Source organism: Ictidomys tridecemlineatus, chromosome 10 (genome assembly GCF_052094955.1).
Source record: "Ictidomys tridecemlineatus isolate mIctTri1 chromosome 10, mIctTri1.hap1, whole genome shotgun sequence".
Lineage (NCBI taxonomy): Eukaryota > Metazoa > Chordata > Mammalia > Rodentia > Sciuridae > Ictidomys > Ictidomys tridecemlineatus.
The window spans coordinates 133,667,539-133,684,620 of NC_135486.1; the positions used below are offsets into that span (position 1 = coordinate 133,667,539).

Below are 17,082 nucleotides of genomic sequence, written 5' to 3' on the forward strand. Positions count from 1 at the left end.
TCACTTGTGTTTACTGTTGATTTTCTTAGATATAGTTAAATATGTCTTTCCTGAGCTCTTTTAGTTTGTTAAAAAATTTTATGTGAAACAATTACTTCTGCTAATGCATTCTTTTAAAAATTATGTTTAGGAATTCCATATTTAAATCAGGAAGAAGAAAGACAGTTGAGAGAGCAGTATGATGAAAAGCGCTCTCAGGCCAATGGTGCCGGATCTCTGGCATATGTATCTCCTAATGCCTCAAAATGTCCTGTGACGATCCCTGAGGATCAGAAGAAGTTTATTGACCAAGTGGTGTAAGTTCCCAAACTGAAACCATGTGTGCACCAAGGCCATCTGTGTCACACTTTTGTTGTACACAGAGTACACATATGGGGTGTATGTAGTGTTGTGAGTGGCATGATCTAATTGTTGCATATCTGAATTTGTGCAACAGGAGAAAATTGCAAATAGTGTCCTGTGTATCATACTTACACCGGCTCCATGTCACTTGGCAAGACACCTCAGCAAGTGAGCAGACCTATATGGATCAAGGCCTGACAGGCCATGTCCAGTTTCCCTGAAGGCAAAGGAGTGGATCAGGCCCATCCAGGCTGCAGCACATTTGTGGTTTTCCTGTGGCAGTGAGGTTTCTGACAAACCGTTGTGCCACTGGAGAAGAATCTGGTCTTGCTTAGTTTAGATAATGGTATAACTGCTTTACTAGAAAAGTCAAAAATTAAATCACTAGTATTGATGAATTGTTGAGAAGTTGTCACTAATTCATCAGTGACAATAAATCTGCCCAAAGCATATGCCAAAATAAAACATTTTCTTTACTTTTTGAACTAAAAAGTCATTACATAATTTGATAAAATTACTCTGTTCTGCATGTACAAATGTAAGAACTATATGCATAAGAAATATATGTTCTTATATTTAGACTGCTTTTGAGTGTGATTATTCTTTTGGTTGATAAGTTCATTTCTTCAAGGTTCTGATCATCATGGTCTTATTCTAATTCCTCAGAGAGAAAATAGAAAATTTATTACAAAGTGAAGAAAACAAGAACTTGGATTTAGAGCCGTGTACTGGGTTAGTTGTCCTTCATAGTTTCACATGTTCTTTTTATGGAAAAGTAGATGATTTCTGACACTTGGTGCATTTGGTCTTCTTAAAACTTCTTTATAAATACCCTTCTTATTATAGGTATGTTTCCAAGATTTAAGTACAAGTTTTAGCATTTACATAGTGGGACAGTTGTCTGTGGAGACACTGAATGAGGACTTTGTCCTGACCCTGGAGGGGAGAAAACTGTTGTGCAGGTTGACTTTAACTATGCTCACAAGTGGCCTGACGGCTTTGGCCTGGAGGAGTGCTTAGCACTTGAAGGCTGCAGCAGAGAATTCTCTCAGGCTGCTTCTCTCCTTCTAACTTCTCTCTGCGGTGCATTTCAAAGACAGTAGCGTAAACATCTTCTTTCCCTTTTACTTTAAGACAAGCTTTACCAAAGTAAAGTGTTTTAATGTAGCTGGTTACTTTAAATTCTCCTTATGGAGCTGTAGGAAGTAATATTTTGATTAGATAGAACTTTACCTCTTTGCTAAGAGTAGCATAATAATATTAAATAAAATGTCAATTAAGACAAGTGAGGAGGAATCTTCCCACCTCAAAGCTCTTGCCTTTGTTTGTTTGTATATCACCTGTCTGTTCTGATGAAGACTCTTTTCAGAATTAAATCTTTCCCAATCAATGCCTGCTCAGTTAGGGTTTACTTTTGGTGGACCTCAGCCAATATTGTTTTTTTTTTTCTTTTTATAGGTTTCAGAGAAAACTAATTTATCAGACTTTGAGCTGGAAGTAAGTGTTTGTATTGTGTATGAGAGCTTTGTGAAGGACCCTGAATTTAAAAACTAAATATAATCCTGTTACTCTTATTTCATTTTTTAATTCTGCAGTTTATGATGTTTTAACCATGCAGAGTTCCCCATTCTTTCTGAAGTGAAAACCCACTTAGTTAATTTTCTGTATTATCACTGTGGATGCTTTAAGACCTTTTTCTTTTGGTTTTATCCATTAAGCTTTGGAGATATATCTACAATATATTTTTGTTTTGAAGGTATGTGATAAAGATTTGATTCTTAAACCTAGAAAATACTCAGATGAGTCCTTTTTCTAAAGCAGGGTTTTCTGACTTGGGGTTACATTTTGAGTGGGCTTTAGAGGTCTATAAATCTGAAATCACGGCTAACATTTTGTGCATGTGTTTTTCTGAGGATGTTTCCCTTGGTTTCTCTAACTCAAAAACTGAGCAATGGTACTAAAAACTGAGCAATGGTACTAGACAGATGAGCATTTGCATTTGATTTTGGAGTCCTTGATCTTATGTTAGACTCTGCCACTGAGATTATACTGGGAATATACTTTGAACAAAATGGGAGCAATTTCCTGTCGAGTTATTGTTGCATCTTACGCATTGTGTGTTCTAGATCCCTCTCCTTGGCTGACGCAAACTGCCATGCCAAACTACCTTCCCTTTGTTGCTGTGCAATCTAAAGAGACCTTCACATTTTCAGTTAGGAAATACGCATAATTATATTTGGAAGCAAGATTTGACTGTGTGGTGGTTGACTGTATTAAGATGCAAGAAAATACATGTTCCCCCAAATTAATTTGAAATTGATACCTTCCTTTGCCAATGTTTAAGAGCAGGGACAGGGAAACATGCAGCTGAGATGTTATGGATAGATTTATTATAAAGTCTTCATTGTAAGGATAATTATTCCATCTTAACAAAACTTTTTTTTATTTACTTTAAGCAATGTAGTGGCTTTTAAAATACTTTGGGTTTCAGCTGTCATCGATTCATCTACTGATATCCTGTTTTCCTTTTTTTTTGTTCTTTTAGGTATCCCAAAGGCATTCATGTTGAGACTTTAGAAACTGAAAAGGTAACCCCAGGATTATTCTGGGCTAACATCAGGCATACTTGGTGATTCTTAGGTGTGTTGAAAGTCAGGAGTTATGCTTGGGCTCCACCCACTTCTGAGCTGGCAACCTAGGCGAGTTGTTGTGCCTTTCTGAGCCTCATTTTCCTCATTTGTACATTCGGTTGAGCATGACAATGAGGATACCTATACCTATCTCGGGATGTTTGTGGTGATCCAGTGGATAAATGGATGTGAACATGCTTTGTAAACTTGATGATATATAAATGTTATTTCATGTTCTTACTGTGGCAGAAAGCTGTGGTACATGTGAACAGAACAACTTTGTGTTATGTTGGCAGGTAAAATTAAATTTTAGAACCTGAGTCATAAGCATAGCACTGATAGAACTGTGATGGGTGCTAGTGATAGGTTTTTTTTTGTTTGTTTTGTTTTTTTGAAAAATTTTAGGATTTTTGAATTTGCTTGTTGTTTTAAGTCAAATGTCAAATTATGGATTACATACGTTAAAGATAGTCTTTGTTAGAAGATAAACCTCAAACTCTGACATGGAAGATTTGGTGGTATGATTAATGGACACAAAATGCAGTATATGAGAAGGAAGGAACTAGTTTTCTGGTTTATAACCAGAAAATCCAGGTTGTTTCCTCATGTTCATAAAATATAATGAATAACTTTCTCTTTAAAACTAATTGTTTAGGAATTCATATTCAAAGGCCATGTAACTTTTTAGTGTTCATTATGGAAAATGTCTTGTTCTTGTAGTCTGTTGATATTTTAAACTGATGTCTATCTTTTTTAACCATGGTAAAATGTCATGGAAAGATAGGAAATTTTTGTTTTTGAGTGCATTATTTCAATTTTTGGTGGCATGTTGAGGCACTTTTTGTTCTTTTTGGCCCATGAAAGTTGGCGCAGTGATAAAAATGGTAACTTCTAATGGTAGCAGAGTTTGGACTTTTGGGGTCAAGTTACATCCAGAAAATTATATATCTGCTTTGTCTTTTAGAAGGAGCGATATATAGTTATCAGCAAAGTAGATGAAGAAGAGCGGAAAAAAAGAGAACAGCAAAAACATGCTAAAGAACAGGTAATAGGACTGTGTTTCCTTTGGGTGGGAAGTAGCAATGTATATACCGACTATTCTCTTTTGTGTATAGCAAAATTTAATGAACAGTTTTCTACCACAGAAGAATTGTGAGTTTGTGATTGGATGTGGCTGGTGAAAGAGGAAGGTAGAAGGAAGATGCTCTAGCTCTAAATTTGAGCGTCTAGATGGGTTGTAGTCCATTCACTTAGATGGTGTGGGCTGGAGGTAGAATGGACCAGAAGTGATTTTGGGTGTGGCAGATGTCAGGTATGTGCACGTTTAGAACATGTTAAGACATGAGTAAAAACAGAGTGATCCACTTTCACAATTACATTATATCTGCAAGAGAAATAAAGGTTAGCCAAATGTGCCTCTTATCTGTGGTCCTTGTCCTCCACAGCAAAAAGTACGGCACCAAAACCAAAGGGGTCAGATGACTATGGTATGGGCTGTGGAACTCTCCTTTGCTGAGAAACTGGTTCTAGACTGTAGTGCAGTGCTTCTGTTTTCTGTTGCTCTGTTCTGAGGGGGTGGGCAGAAAGGCCCATACCTGCTGTGTGGCAAGGAACAAGTCCTAACTCCTTAGGAGGCTGAGGCAGAAGTATTGTGAATTCCAGGCCAGCCTGGGCAACATAGTGAGGCCCCATTCAAACAAACCAGCAATCAAAAAAGACCTCGCCAGATGTGGTGGTGCATGCCTGTAATCCCAGGGGCTTGAGAGGCTGAGGCAGGAGGATCATAAGTTCACTGCCAGCCTCAGCAACTTAGCCAGGCCCTAAGCAACTTAGCAATAAAATAAAAAATAAAGGTCTGGGGTTATGGCTTGGTGGAAGAGTGCTTGCCTTGAATGTGTGAGGCCCTGGATTTGATCCTCTGCACCACATAAAAATAAATAAAATAAAGGTATACATCCATTTACAACTAGAAATATTTAAAAGAAAATTTAAAAGGGCTAAGGATGTGGCTTGGGCACTGTACCACTGAGCTCTGTCCCCAGCCTCTGTTTTTGATTTATTTTTAAAATTATTTATTCATCATTATTATTATTTGATACTAGAGATTGAACCTGGGGCCTTGCACATGTTAGGCAAGTTCTATATCTCCAACCCCCAATTTTTTAATTTTTAATTTTGTTAAAAATACAACACAGAATTTCCCATCTTAACTGTTTTCAAATGTACAGTTCAGTGGCAGTAAGTATATCCAAATTATTGTGCAGCCATCACCATCAGCCATCTCCAGATCTATTTTCGTGATGCAAAACTGACATTCTGTACCTATTAAACAAAATTCTCCATGCCCTTCCTCCGCCTGCCCTGGCAACCATCATCTACTTTCTGTTTCTGTGAATTTGACCATTCTAAGTACCTCACGTAATTGCAGTCTTATAGTATCTGTCCTTTTGTGACAGGCTTACTCTCTTGGCATAATGGCCTCAAGGAAGGCTTCATCCATGTTACAGCAAGGTCTGAATTTCCTTCCTTTTTAAGACTGAGATTCTATTTTATAGATATACCACATTTTCTATATCTATTCATTTGGATACTTGGGTTGCTTTTGGCTCTTGTAAACAATGCTGCTTTGAACATGAGTATGCAAATATTTGTATGCTTTTTTTTTTTTTTAAAGAAATTCAACACTTTTTTCCATAGCAATGGTGCTATTTTATGTTCCCATCAACAGTGCATAAGGGTTCCATTTTCTCTACATCCTTGAAAACACTTGTTAGCCTTGGGACTCATTTTAAGTTGATGAGCAATTTCAGTGAGATTGAAGCCGGAGAGCAGAGGGCTGGGAGCACCTAGAAGATAGCTGGAACTGAGTGGAGAGGTTAATTAAGCAAGTTAGCTGTGATGAGACAAAAAGGGCAGTTAAGGGCTAAGGTCAAGGTAGGAGAGACACGGAGCCTCTGTAAACACTGTTGGGAAGAAAATTGGAGAGGAGAAAGTAAGGGTGGGGACAGGTCCAAAGTTGTGCTCCAGAAGTTTGTAAAACTGCTGTTTGTCAAGGAAAAAAATTGGGAATTCTGGATCAGTTTGCTGGATGGGTTTCCTCAGAAAGTGATGTATTATAGAGTTTAACCAGCAGGTGGCCACTTTAAAAAAGATTTTTTTTTTTTTCTTCAAGACACTTGATTGCCTTGGAAATTTCAACAAATTATGTGAAGTGATGAGAAAATTCTAGGCACTTTTATTGAAGTAACTAGTGAATAATTTGGCACTTGGTTTTTCTGACTTCTAAAACAGAAGAAAGATATATACATAAATCATTTTAGATATTTTAGATATAGTTATTTGAAATGATTATGCTATATGAAGTTTTTCTTTTTCCCTTTTTTGGCTAGGGTTTTTAGGTCATTCAAATAAGAAATATAGTGCACATCAATAATTTTGTTTGTTTTTTAATTAGGAGGAACTGAATGATGCTGTAGGATTTTCAAGAGTCATTCATGCCATTGCTAATTCGGTAAGCAAACCAGGCTTCTTTTCTTTCTGGCTAGACTGCTGAATATAATATTAGGTGGCCTGCCAAATCACCATTGCAAAGTAGTCAGTTTGGTCATTTAGAATGTTTACCTGGTGTGGAGGAAGGAGTTAGAATGACAAGGATAGACTGTTATGTGATGTGCCTGGTGAGATCATAACTGCTGATTCACATACAAAGCATTTTTCAGAAAGTCTTTCTTGTAAGGATGCATGGGATTGTACAATGATGATGTTTTATGGCTACACGAAACTAGAGTTTTTATTCTCAAAACCATAAGAAGTAGAATAAGAAAGCAAGGAATAAAGGAAGAAACATTCAGATATTTGATTGATTAATTCCCTAAGTGGAAGACTCTAGAGGATAAAAATAATGGTGTCTCCTGCTTAACTGTAATTGATTCTTATATCCAGTAGCCTTAACAGTATTTGATACATTTAAAAAATGCTTTGGTTGTTGGTGTAAATTTGCTAGAGGGGTCTGTGGTAGATATTTTTCCTTACTTCCTTTTTGAAAAGAAACATTTGCTATTTTGCAAAGATAAACAAGGTTGTTGTGCTGGTTGTTCTAGTCAACCTGCTTACTTGGATGCTAAATTGTCTGGAATCTAAGGCTTCTTTTCCTTTAGCAGTTGGCTGTTGAGAAAGAATCACCTTTTTCCTTAGATGCTGAGCTTTGTATCAGGGAAGCATGCAAAGCGCAAAGGTCATTGAAACCCTCTCACTCAGTTCTACAGCTGTCTCACTACCAGGTGCAAGCCTATAAACACAGGGACGCTGGGGGTGGGGTGGGGAAGCACACCATTGTCCTTATTTGGGGATAAACACAAGTAATAGGACCTTATAAAAGAAGAGGGTTGGCCTACTAGGAGCTCTCTTGCTAAATAAGTGAGGTAATCTGAACAGAACTGAACAGAACAGAAAGTTGTGTGAGTCTGGAGAGAAGCAGAGTATGCATCTCAGTGGCTGAGGTCATAGGTGTCTAGAGAAGCAGCCGTGAGACCACATTTGCTCTTGTCATACACTCAACCAGTTCCCTTCAGATTTGTGATTGGTTTGATTGTAGCTGGCTCTAAGATACAGAGCTTAGGACATCAGTTGATTTTGAGCTCTTGTGTAGTTCTCATGATATTTAGTTAACTTTTCCAAAATTGAGTCATTTGTTCACCTTGTACATGTTCAAATACCTTAGGTTGCTCTGTCTGTGTTTGCTCTTCTCTGATATCTTTCTTATATGGAATAATTCATAACACATTGCTAATAGTTGGTAGCATCAAAGTTTGCAAAGAGAAGAAGCCCTATTTACTGGTGATTTAATGTTTTAAAGTTTATAAGCAACACACTTTAAAAATATTAACATAATTAAGTTCTATAAACCCAATAGACACCAAACATTTATTTATATCACCAAATTATTTTCTAGTCACTATTAGTAAATCTCTTTTTTCTACAGTTTTCAAAAAGTTTTAATTTTGCAAGATAAGTTCCAAAAATAGTGCAGAAATTCTGTACCCCTTTGCACAGTTTTCCCCAGTGCTAACATCTGCCATTGCTACTGTGCAGTTATCTGAACCAGGACAGTAACATCAGCACAATAATATGAGCTAAACTAAAGCCCTTATTAGAATGTCATCAGTTTGTTTATTAAGTCCATTTTCTCTTCAGAATTCTGTCCAGAATCCTGCATTATGTTTACTTGTTATTTCTCCTTGGTTTTCTGCAGATTTCAGTAGTCTTTCTCTGCCTTTCATAACCTTGATGCTTTTGATGAGTATTGGCCATTTTGTCCAGGGTTCCTTGTTTGTGATTTGTTTTCTTTGGACTGAGGGTATTCAGTGTTGATAAGAACACCACAGGAAACAGTATTCATGATGTTGACCTTGGTCACCAGGTTAAGGTAGTGTCTGCTGGATTTTGTTCTGTGAAATTACTGTTTTTCCTCTGAGGTTAACATGTTGGGGGAGATACTTCGGGACTATGAAAATCCTCAAACCTTTGCCCACTAGTGTTAGTATTTGTCAGTGGGTCTTACCTGCAGCATTTATTGCTGTGGAGATCTAAGGCAAGTTTATATTTCCCTCTTTCTTTCTACATATGTTTTTAAAATTATTCTGTAAGGAAAAGATGTTCATTTTTTTTAAAAATTTTTAATATTTATTTTTTAGTTCTTGGCGGACGCAACATCTTTGTTTGTATGTGGTGCTGAGGATCGAACCCAGGCCGCACGCATGCCAGGCAAGCGCGCTACCACTTGAGCCACATCCCCAGCCCCCAGGAAAAGATGTTCATTCCATGTTATTTAATCATTTTTATGTATGTGAGTAGGGACTCGGATATTTATTTTATTCAACTAGAATATAGCCTGATTTTTTGTTGCTCACAGTGTACTGCCTTTGGCCATGGTGACCTTTCAGCTCGACTCCTGTGTCCTTCCTTTTGAGCACTTCCTTACTCTTGGATGTCCCAGGAGGTTCCAGGCTCATCTTGTTTTCTTCCCCTGGCCTAGCTTAGGGATCCGTGTCTTCTCCCATGAGCTGTGGTTCCTTTGACTGAGAGTAGTGTTTTGGAAGCACAATCTGGTCCTGTGTTACAGCTGTGTTAGTGGTTTTAGGCCCTGCCTATGGACAGAGCTAAGAACAGTATGTCTGCATATCCTCGCATATGTACACAGCTGGTTCTTTGTGTATCTGTAGGTGTATGTGTGTATGGTTGGCTTTCCATATCCTTGAGTTCTACACCCTTAGATTCAACCGACTACAGATTAAAAATATTCATGAAACAAATTGAATGTGAACAGATTTTTTTTTTGTCATTATTCCCTAAACAGTACAATACAACAACTATTTATATGGCATTTGCATTGCATGAGGTATTATAGGTAATCTAGAGATGATTTAAAGTATGGGAGGATGTGCATAGGTTATATACAAGTAATATGCCATTTTATGTAAGGGACCTAAGCATTTTGGTGACCATGAGAGATCCTGGAACCTATCTGCAATGGTCACTTTGTATTTTGTGTGTGCACAGTTATGTTTTGGTCAATGATGGACTTCATATACTAGGGTGGTCCTCTAAGATTATAATGGAGCTAAAAAATTTATGTCAGTGTTTTCACTGTATATTTATGTTTAGGTACACAAATACCACTGTCTTAAATTTGCCTACAGTATGTAGCACATAACATGCCTTATTGGCTTATATCCTGAAATAGGACCGTATAGTCTAAGTGTATAGTAGGCTATGCTGTCCAGATTTGTGTAAGTATATTCTGTCATTTCACCCAACAGTGAGATTGCCTGATGAATTTTTCAGGACATGTCCCTGTTACGTTATGCATGAGGTGATTGTGTGTATACAGAGGTGCTTACACATACATACACATCCACAAGTGTGGATCTCCCTACCCATTCCTTTATACTGATACCTCAGATTCCAGTCCAATACCACAGGGCTTGTTTTTAGCCTACTCTCTTTTCTACTTGCAACTTCTTTCTCTGACAGTGAGAAATCCAGTTCTTAACTTGCATTACATATATTTGCTTCAACTTGGGGCACACATAAAGTAGTACCAGAATTCTAACTCATACCTGTGAGAAGTTCAATATTTATGTGCAATTCTCCCTGTCTTTGGCCTTATGGTATCTTCTTCTTCTTTTTTTTTTTAACATATGATTTATTTTTATTTTTTTTTAGTCATACATGACAGCAAAATTTATTTTGACATATAATACATACATGGAATGTACATACATCAATCATATTGTCTATTCTATTCTGCTGCCCTTCCTATCCCCGCTACTCCTCCCCTCCTTTCTCTCTATCATGGTATCTTCTGATCAAGATATTGTTTTCCACTTCTCAACTTCCTCATTTATCAGTATTTATGTTGCATTTGAGAGTTTCCTACATACTGCTTCTACCCTGTATCAATCCTTTGTATTTTAGCATTGTATAGGGACTGTGAATATGCCCAAATACTGAGCCAAAAGCTTAGCTTGTTAGATTTTGGAGATTTTATGTAGGATATTTACTTTGAAAAAATGTTTAGCCCTATGAATTCAGCAGTGTTATATGGAAGGCCCATTGGGACTTATTATGGAGCTCCACTGTACTGACCGATGCTTTTGTTAAAAATGGTCTCACCAGCTGCGTGCAGTGTTGCACACCTGTAATTCCAGCTGCTCAGGAGGCTGAGACAGGAGGATTGCAAGTTCAAAGTTAGCCTCAGCAAAAGTGAGATGTTCAGTAACTCAGTGAGACCCTTTCTCTAAATAAAATACAAAATTGGGCTGGGTATGTTGTTCAGTGGTCAAGCACTCCTGAGTTCATTCCCTGGTACCAACCCTCACAAAAAAGAACATGGTATCACCAGGCCAACTAAATCTAAGTTGACATTCCATTTTGTGGTTTATTTTTTACACAAATGGAGTAATTTAATTTACCTACAGTTATTTCAGTTGATTGAAAAAACAGTGAAGTGTTATTGGAATGGAATTCACAGAACATGTTCTGAATTTTGATGCAGTTAATCTAGGAAATGAAAATTTATTGTATTAATTATAATAAGAAATTAGCTATTTTAACCTTTTAACATTGTTATGAACTTATCTTTTAAAATAATTTGGTTGTTTTAAGAAGTATATATATATATTTTTTTCTTTTTTTAAACCATAATACCTATTTATATATTAAATCATTCATTCAGTATTTTTAAATATTTATTTATTTTTTTTTAGTTGTAGGTGGTGGACACATATCTTTATTTCATTTTTATGTGGTTCTGAGGATCGAACCCAGTGCCTCACAAGTGCTAGGCGAGCACTCTTATCACTGAGCCACAAGCCCAGCCCCAAGAAGTATATATATTTTTTAAATATTTATTTTGTAGTTGTAGTTGGACACAATACCTTCATTTTAATGTGATGCTGAGGATTGAACCCAGGGCCTCACACTTGCCAGGCAAGCACTCCACTACTGAGCACAACCCCAGCCCCAAGAAGAAGTATAATTTTTAAAATATTTGTATAGACAAAAGCATGTACATATGTTTTTGGAGTTTTGTTCACAAATTATTTGACATTCAAGGGACTCAGGGTTTTCGTATTTTACCTTTAAAAAACTCTTCAATTAGAATTTTACAATTTCCTGTTGTTATGCCAGCTCATTTCTGTAGTCCCAGCTACTTGAGAGGCTGAGAGGCAGGGAGGTCACTTTAGCCCAGGAGTTCAAGGCCATCTTGGGCAACATAGAGCCTTGGAAAAAGAAAAGGAAAAAAAGAAGTTTTTTTTTTACTACTTCTGATTCTTAAGGGTGACAAGATTGATAAAAATCAGAGAAAAAGATCAGTGAAGTAAAAATTATTTGAAACTTTTACTTTGCATTGTGGATTTAATACTCCCAAAGTGCAGAGAAATAAAAATGGCTTATATTTATGTATTTGTATATACTTATAACTTTTTAATGTGGAAAAAGTAAGTTCAGTAAAAAATCCTCATGGAATCTGAAGCATACATTTTATTCTCAAACCCTAGTTAATTTTTTTCTTAACCTTAATTTTCTTTAGGGAAAACTTGTCATTGGACACAATATGCTCTTGGATGTCATGCACACAGTTCATCAGTTCTACAGTCCACTCCCTTCGGTAAGTGACTGGTCCACCTGCCTTCACCAGGCACTATGCAGTGTTCTCTGCTTTTCTGCATGCAGCATATTCCTAGAGACAATCTTATGTATGCACTTGGTTGTGTGTTTTTGATGAGATGTACATATAAGCTATTTTAAGGGGTTTTTCTGTCATCTGCCATTGTCAGAGCAGGGTTCCATATTTGTTTCATCGTCTTGGTCCTTGTGGTTTGGCTATTGTGAATTGTGTTGCTATAAACATGGATATAATTGTGTTGCTATAAACATGGGTATGTATGTGTTGCTATAGATTTTTTTTTCTTTCTTTTTTTTTTATATTTATTTTTTTTTAGTTTTCAGCGGACACAACATCTTTGTTTGTATGTGGTGCTGAGGATCAAACCCGGGCCGCACACATGCTAGGCAAGCGCGCTACCGCTTGAGCCACATCCCCAGCCCCTTTGCTATAGTTTTTTAAAAAATATTTTTTAGTTGTTGATGAACCATTATTTTATTTATTCATTTATATATGGTGCTGAGAACCCAGTGCCTCACATGTGCTAGGCAAGCATTCTACCACTGAGCCACAACCCTAACCCGCTTTAATTCTTTAATAAATACTGAGGACTGGTGTAGCTATGTCATATATGTTAGTTCTATTCCTAGTCTTTTGAAGGACTACCATACTGATTTCCATAGTGATTGTACTAATTTACAATCCCACCAATAGTGCTAAAGTGTTCTTTTTTCTCTACATCCTCTCCAGTGTTTATTATTATTTGTGTTCTTGATATGGCTGCAGTTCTAACTGGAGTGAGATGAAATCTCCATGTAGTTTTGATTTTTATTTCCTTAATTGCTAACAGTGTTGAACAATTTGTCATATATTTGTTAATCATTTGTATTTCTTCTTTTGAAAAGTGCCTATTTAGTTCACTGTTTGAATTCTTTATATATTCTGGATATTAATCCTGTGTCAGAAGAGTAGCTAGCAAAAAATTTCTCCCATTCTGTAGATTCTTTCTTCACATTCGTAATTATTTACTTTGCTGTATAGAAGCTTTTAAATTTGATACCATCCTTTTTATTAACTCTTGAGATTATTTCCTGAGTGTCAGAGATCCTTTTGACAAAGTTGTTTGAGCCTACATGTTGGAATTTAATCCTATGTGTTGCCTAGTTTCTGGTCTAATTACTGGGTCTAGAGACAGAGGGGGACACAGAGAGAGAGAGAGAGAGAGAGAGAGAGAGAGAGAGAGAGAGAGAGAGAGAGAGAGAGAATTTTAACATTTATTTATTTTTTTCTTAGTTCTTGGTGGACACAACATCTTTGTTGGTATGTGGTGCTGCTGAGGATCGAACCCGGGCCGCACGCATGCTAGGCGAGCGCGCTACCGCTTGAGCCACATCCCCAGCCCCTAATTACTGGGTCTTTGACTCATGTTGAGTTGACTTTTTTTTTTTAGTATTTGTTTTTTAGTTGTTAATGGACCTTTATTTTATCCATTTATTTTTATGCAGTGCTGAGAATTGAACCCAGTGCCTCACACATGTGAGGCAAGCGCTGTACCACTGAGCCACAACCCCATCTCCTTGAGCTGACTTTTGTGCAAGGTGAGAGATAAGGATTTAGGCTCATTATTCTACACAGGGACAGCCAGTTTTCCTACAACCATTTGTTAAAAAGGCTGTCTTTTCGCCAGTGTTTGCTTTTGGCATTTTTGTCAAAGATAAGAAGACTACAGGGCTGGGGATGTGGCTCAAGCGGTATCGCGCTCACCTGGCTTGCCTGTGGCCCGGGTTCGATCCTCAGCACCACATACAAACAAAGATGTTGTGTCCACCGAAAACTAAAAAATAAATACTAAAAATTCTCTCTTAAAAAAAAAAAAAAAAAGAAGACTACATCGGTGTAGGTTTCTGTTCTGTGTCTTCATTGGCCTATGTGTCTGTTTTTATGCCTGTACCATACATTTGTTACTACAGCTCTGTAGTGTAATTTGAAGTCAGTATTGTGATGCTTCCAGCATGACATTTTTGGCTAAAAATTGCTTTGGCTATTCTGGGTCTTTTATTCTTCAAAGGCATTTTAAAACTGTGTTTTTTTTTTTTTTTTTTCTTGTTCTGTGATGACTGTCATTGGTATTTTGATGGGGATTGCACTGAATCTGTTTATACTTTCTGTATTATGTTCATTTTTAATAGCATTACTTCTGCTTATTCGTGAATATGGGAAATCTTTCATCTTATATCTTCAGTTTTTTCTTAAGTGTTCTATAGTTTGCTTCGTATAGGTATTTCACTTCCTTATTTGGATTTATTTATAGGTTTTTTTTGTGTTTTGTTTTTTTGTACCAGGGATTGAACCCAGGGGTGCTTAACCACCCAGCCTCATCCCTAGCCTTTTTTTTTTTAAATACATATATTTTATTAGAGGCAGGGTCTTGCTGAGTTGCTCAGGGCCTTGCTAAGTTGCTGAGGCTGGTTTAAACTTATGATCCTCCTGCCTTAACCTCCTGAGTCGCTAGGATTACAGGTGTGCACCACCATGCCCGGCTTATTCATAGGTATTTTATTTATCTGTATTTTTGTGGATTTTGAGAATGGGATTGTTTTTCTGATTTCTTTTTTAGCACATCATTATTGGTGTATAGGAAAGCTATTAATTTTTGATTGTTGATTTTGTGACTGGCTACTTTGCTGAATTTATTTATTGGTCTGTATTCTTTTGGAACTTTTTAGATCTTCTAAGTGTAGGATGTTACCATCTGCAAACAGTTATAGTTTGACTTCTTCCTTTTGTATTTTTACCCCTTTTCTTTCTTTCTTTTGCCTAATTGCTCTGCCTAGAATTTTTAGTCTATAAAGAATAGGAGTGGTATAGTGAATATCCTTCTCTTTCTCCAGATTTTGAAGAAAATGCTTTTAGTTTCCATATTTTAGCTAAGGGATTATCAATCTTGTTTATCTTTTCAAAAAACTGACTCTTTATTTTATTGATCCTCTTTTTTGTTTTTTAATTTCATTTTCAGTTTTATTCATTTCAGCTCTGATCTGTTATTTCTTCTGTCAGTTTTAGAATTGCTTTGCTCTTGTTTTTCAAGGGCCCTGAGATACATCATTAGGTTGTTTGTTGGAATCTTTCTGATTTTCTTAGGTAGGCACTCATGGCTTTCAGTGTTCCTCTTTGAACTGCCTTCATAGTATCCCAGAGGTTTTGTATGTTGTATCCTTACTCTTGTTGGCATCTAAGAATTTTTAAATTTCTCCCTTATTTCTTCTGTCATGCATTCATCATTCAAAAGTGTATTATTTAATCTCCATATGTTTATATAGTTTCTATAGAGTTTTTGCCAATTTCATTCCATTATGATAAGAGAAGGTGGAAGGGATTATATCAGTTTTTTTGATGTCAAGAATCAAATTTGTGGACTTAATAATCAAGTCAGTTTTGTGGACTAAAATGTGGTCTGTTTTGGAGAAGGTTCCCTGATTTACTGAGAAGAAAGCATATTCTTTTTTTTTGATATTGGGGATTGAACCCAGAGGTGCTCAACCACTGAGCTATATTCCCAACCCCCCTTTAAAATATATATATATATTTAGTTATACACAGACACAATATCTTTATTTTGTTTATTTATTTTAATGTGGTGCTGAGGATTGAACCAGGGTCTCACACATGCAAGGCGAACGCTGTACTGCTGAGCCACAACCTCAGCCCCTATCCCCAACCCTTTTTATATTTTATTTTGAGACAGGGTCTTGCCAAGTTGCTGAGTTGACTTTGAGTTTGCAATCCTCCTGCCTCAGCCTCCTGAGCTGCTGGGATTACAGTTGTGCTCCACCACATCTGGCAGAAGAAAGCATATTCTGATTTTGTTGGATGAAATATCTGTAGATGTCTGTTAATTCCATTTGGTATATAATTTTTTTAGGCTTAAGAGTCTTTGCTGAGTTTATGTGTAAATGACCTATCTATTGGTAAGGTGTGTTGAAATCACACAGTATTATTGTTTTGGGGTCTAACTGAGTTTTTAATTCAAATAGTGTCTGTCTTATGTAATTAGGTGCATCAATATTTGAGACATAAATATTTACTATTGTTACTTCTTCTTGTTGAATTGTTCCCTTTACCAGTATAAAATGACCTTTGGTTTCTTCCTATTAATTTTGGATTGAAGTCTGTTTCGTTGGATATGAAAGTAGATTCTCCTGCTTTTGTGTGGGGGTTTTAGGCTCCTTTTATATGGAATGTCAGTTTCCATCTTTTCACTCTTAACGTGTGGCTGTCTTTGCCTGTTAGGTGAATCTCTTCTGCTAGCCTGTGTCATTTAATTGGAGAGTTGAGACCATTTATATTCCATGTTATTTTAGAGAGATGTTTATTAATTCTTTCGATTTTTATTTATTTCTAATGTTTAGTTTAGTTCTGTTTCTTGTTTGCTTAGCTACTCTTCAAATGAGATGTGTCCATTTGTGAGCTTGGGTTGGTTTTGGTTTCTTCTGTGTGAAGTATTTCTTTAAGTATTTTCTGTAGTGCAGACTTAGTGGTCATAAATTCTACTAGTTTCTATTTATCTTGAAAGGCTTTTATCTATGCAATTCTGAGGTATAGCTTTGCTGGATATGGTAGTCTTTGTTGACGGTTATTTTTTTCAGGACTTGGAATACATCATTCTAAGCCCCCTTGGAATTAGAGTCCATGCTGAGAAATTGGAAGTGATTCTGATTGACTTGCCTCTAAATGTGACCTGATGTTTTTCTCTTGAGGCTTTTAAATTTCTGTCCTTGTTCTGTATGTTAGGCATTTTAAAAATAATGTATCATGGAGAGGTGCTTTTTTTGATCATGTCTACTTGGAATTCTGAATGCATCCTGTATCTGGATATTTATCTTATTTTCAAGATTTGGAATTTTTTCTGTTTTATCCCTGCAGAGATTCTCCATGCCATTA

At 36.6% G+C, this 17,082-nt stretch overlaps 1 protein-coding gene across 4 annotated transcripts in view; it reads left to right on the forward strand.

Moving 5' to 3' along the window:
• The window catches only part of Parn (poly(A)-specific ribonuclease), a 144,965-nt gene that overhangs the window by 15,627 nt on the left and 112,256 nt on the right, over positions 1 to 17,082 (forward strand). For 3 of the 4 annotated variants that reach the window (XM_040278277.2, XM_040278278.2, XM_013357899.4), the window contains 7 exons: positions 131 to 296; positions 1,009 to 1,074; positions 1,801 to 1,839; positions 2,888 to 2,930; positions 3,937 to 4,017; positions 6,427 to 6,483; positions 12,067 to 12,144. In XM_040278277.2, coding sequence (XP_040134211.1) covers positions 131 to 296; positions 1,009 to 1,074; positions 1,801 to 1,839; positions 2,888 to 2,930; positions 3,937 to 4,017; positions 6,427 to 6,483; positions 12,067 to 12,144 — 530 coding nt within the window. The remainder of the gene's footprint in view (positions 1 to 130; positions 297 to 1,008; positions 1,075 to 1,800; positions 1,840 to 2,887; positions 2,931 to 3,936; positions 4,018 to 6,426; positions 6,484 to 12,066; positions 12,145 to 17,082) is intronic. The other variant, XM_078024329.1, reaches the window with a different exon arrangement.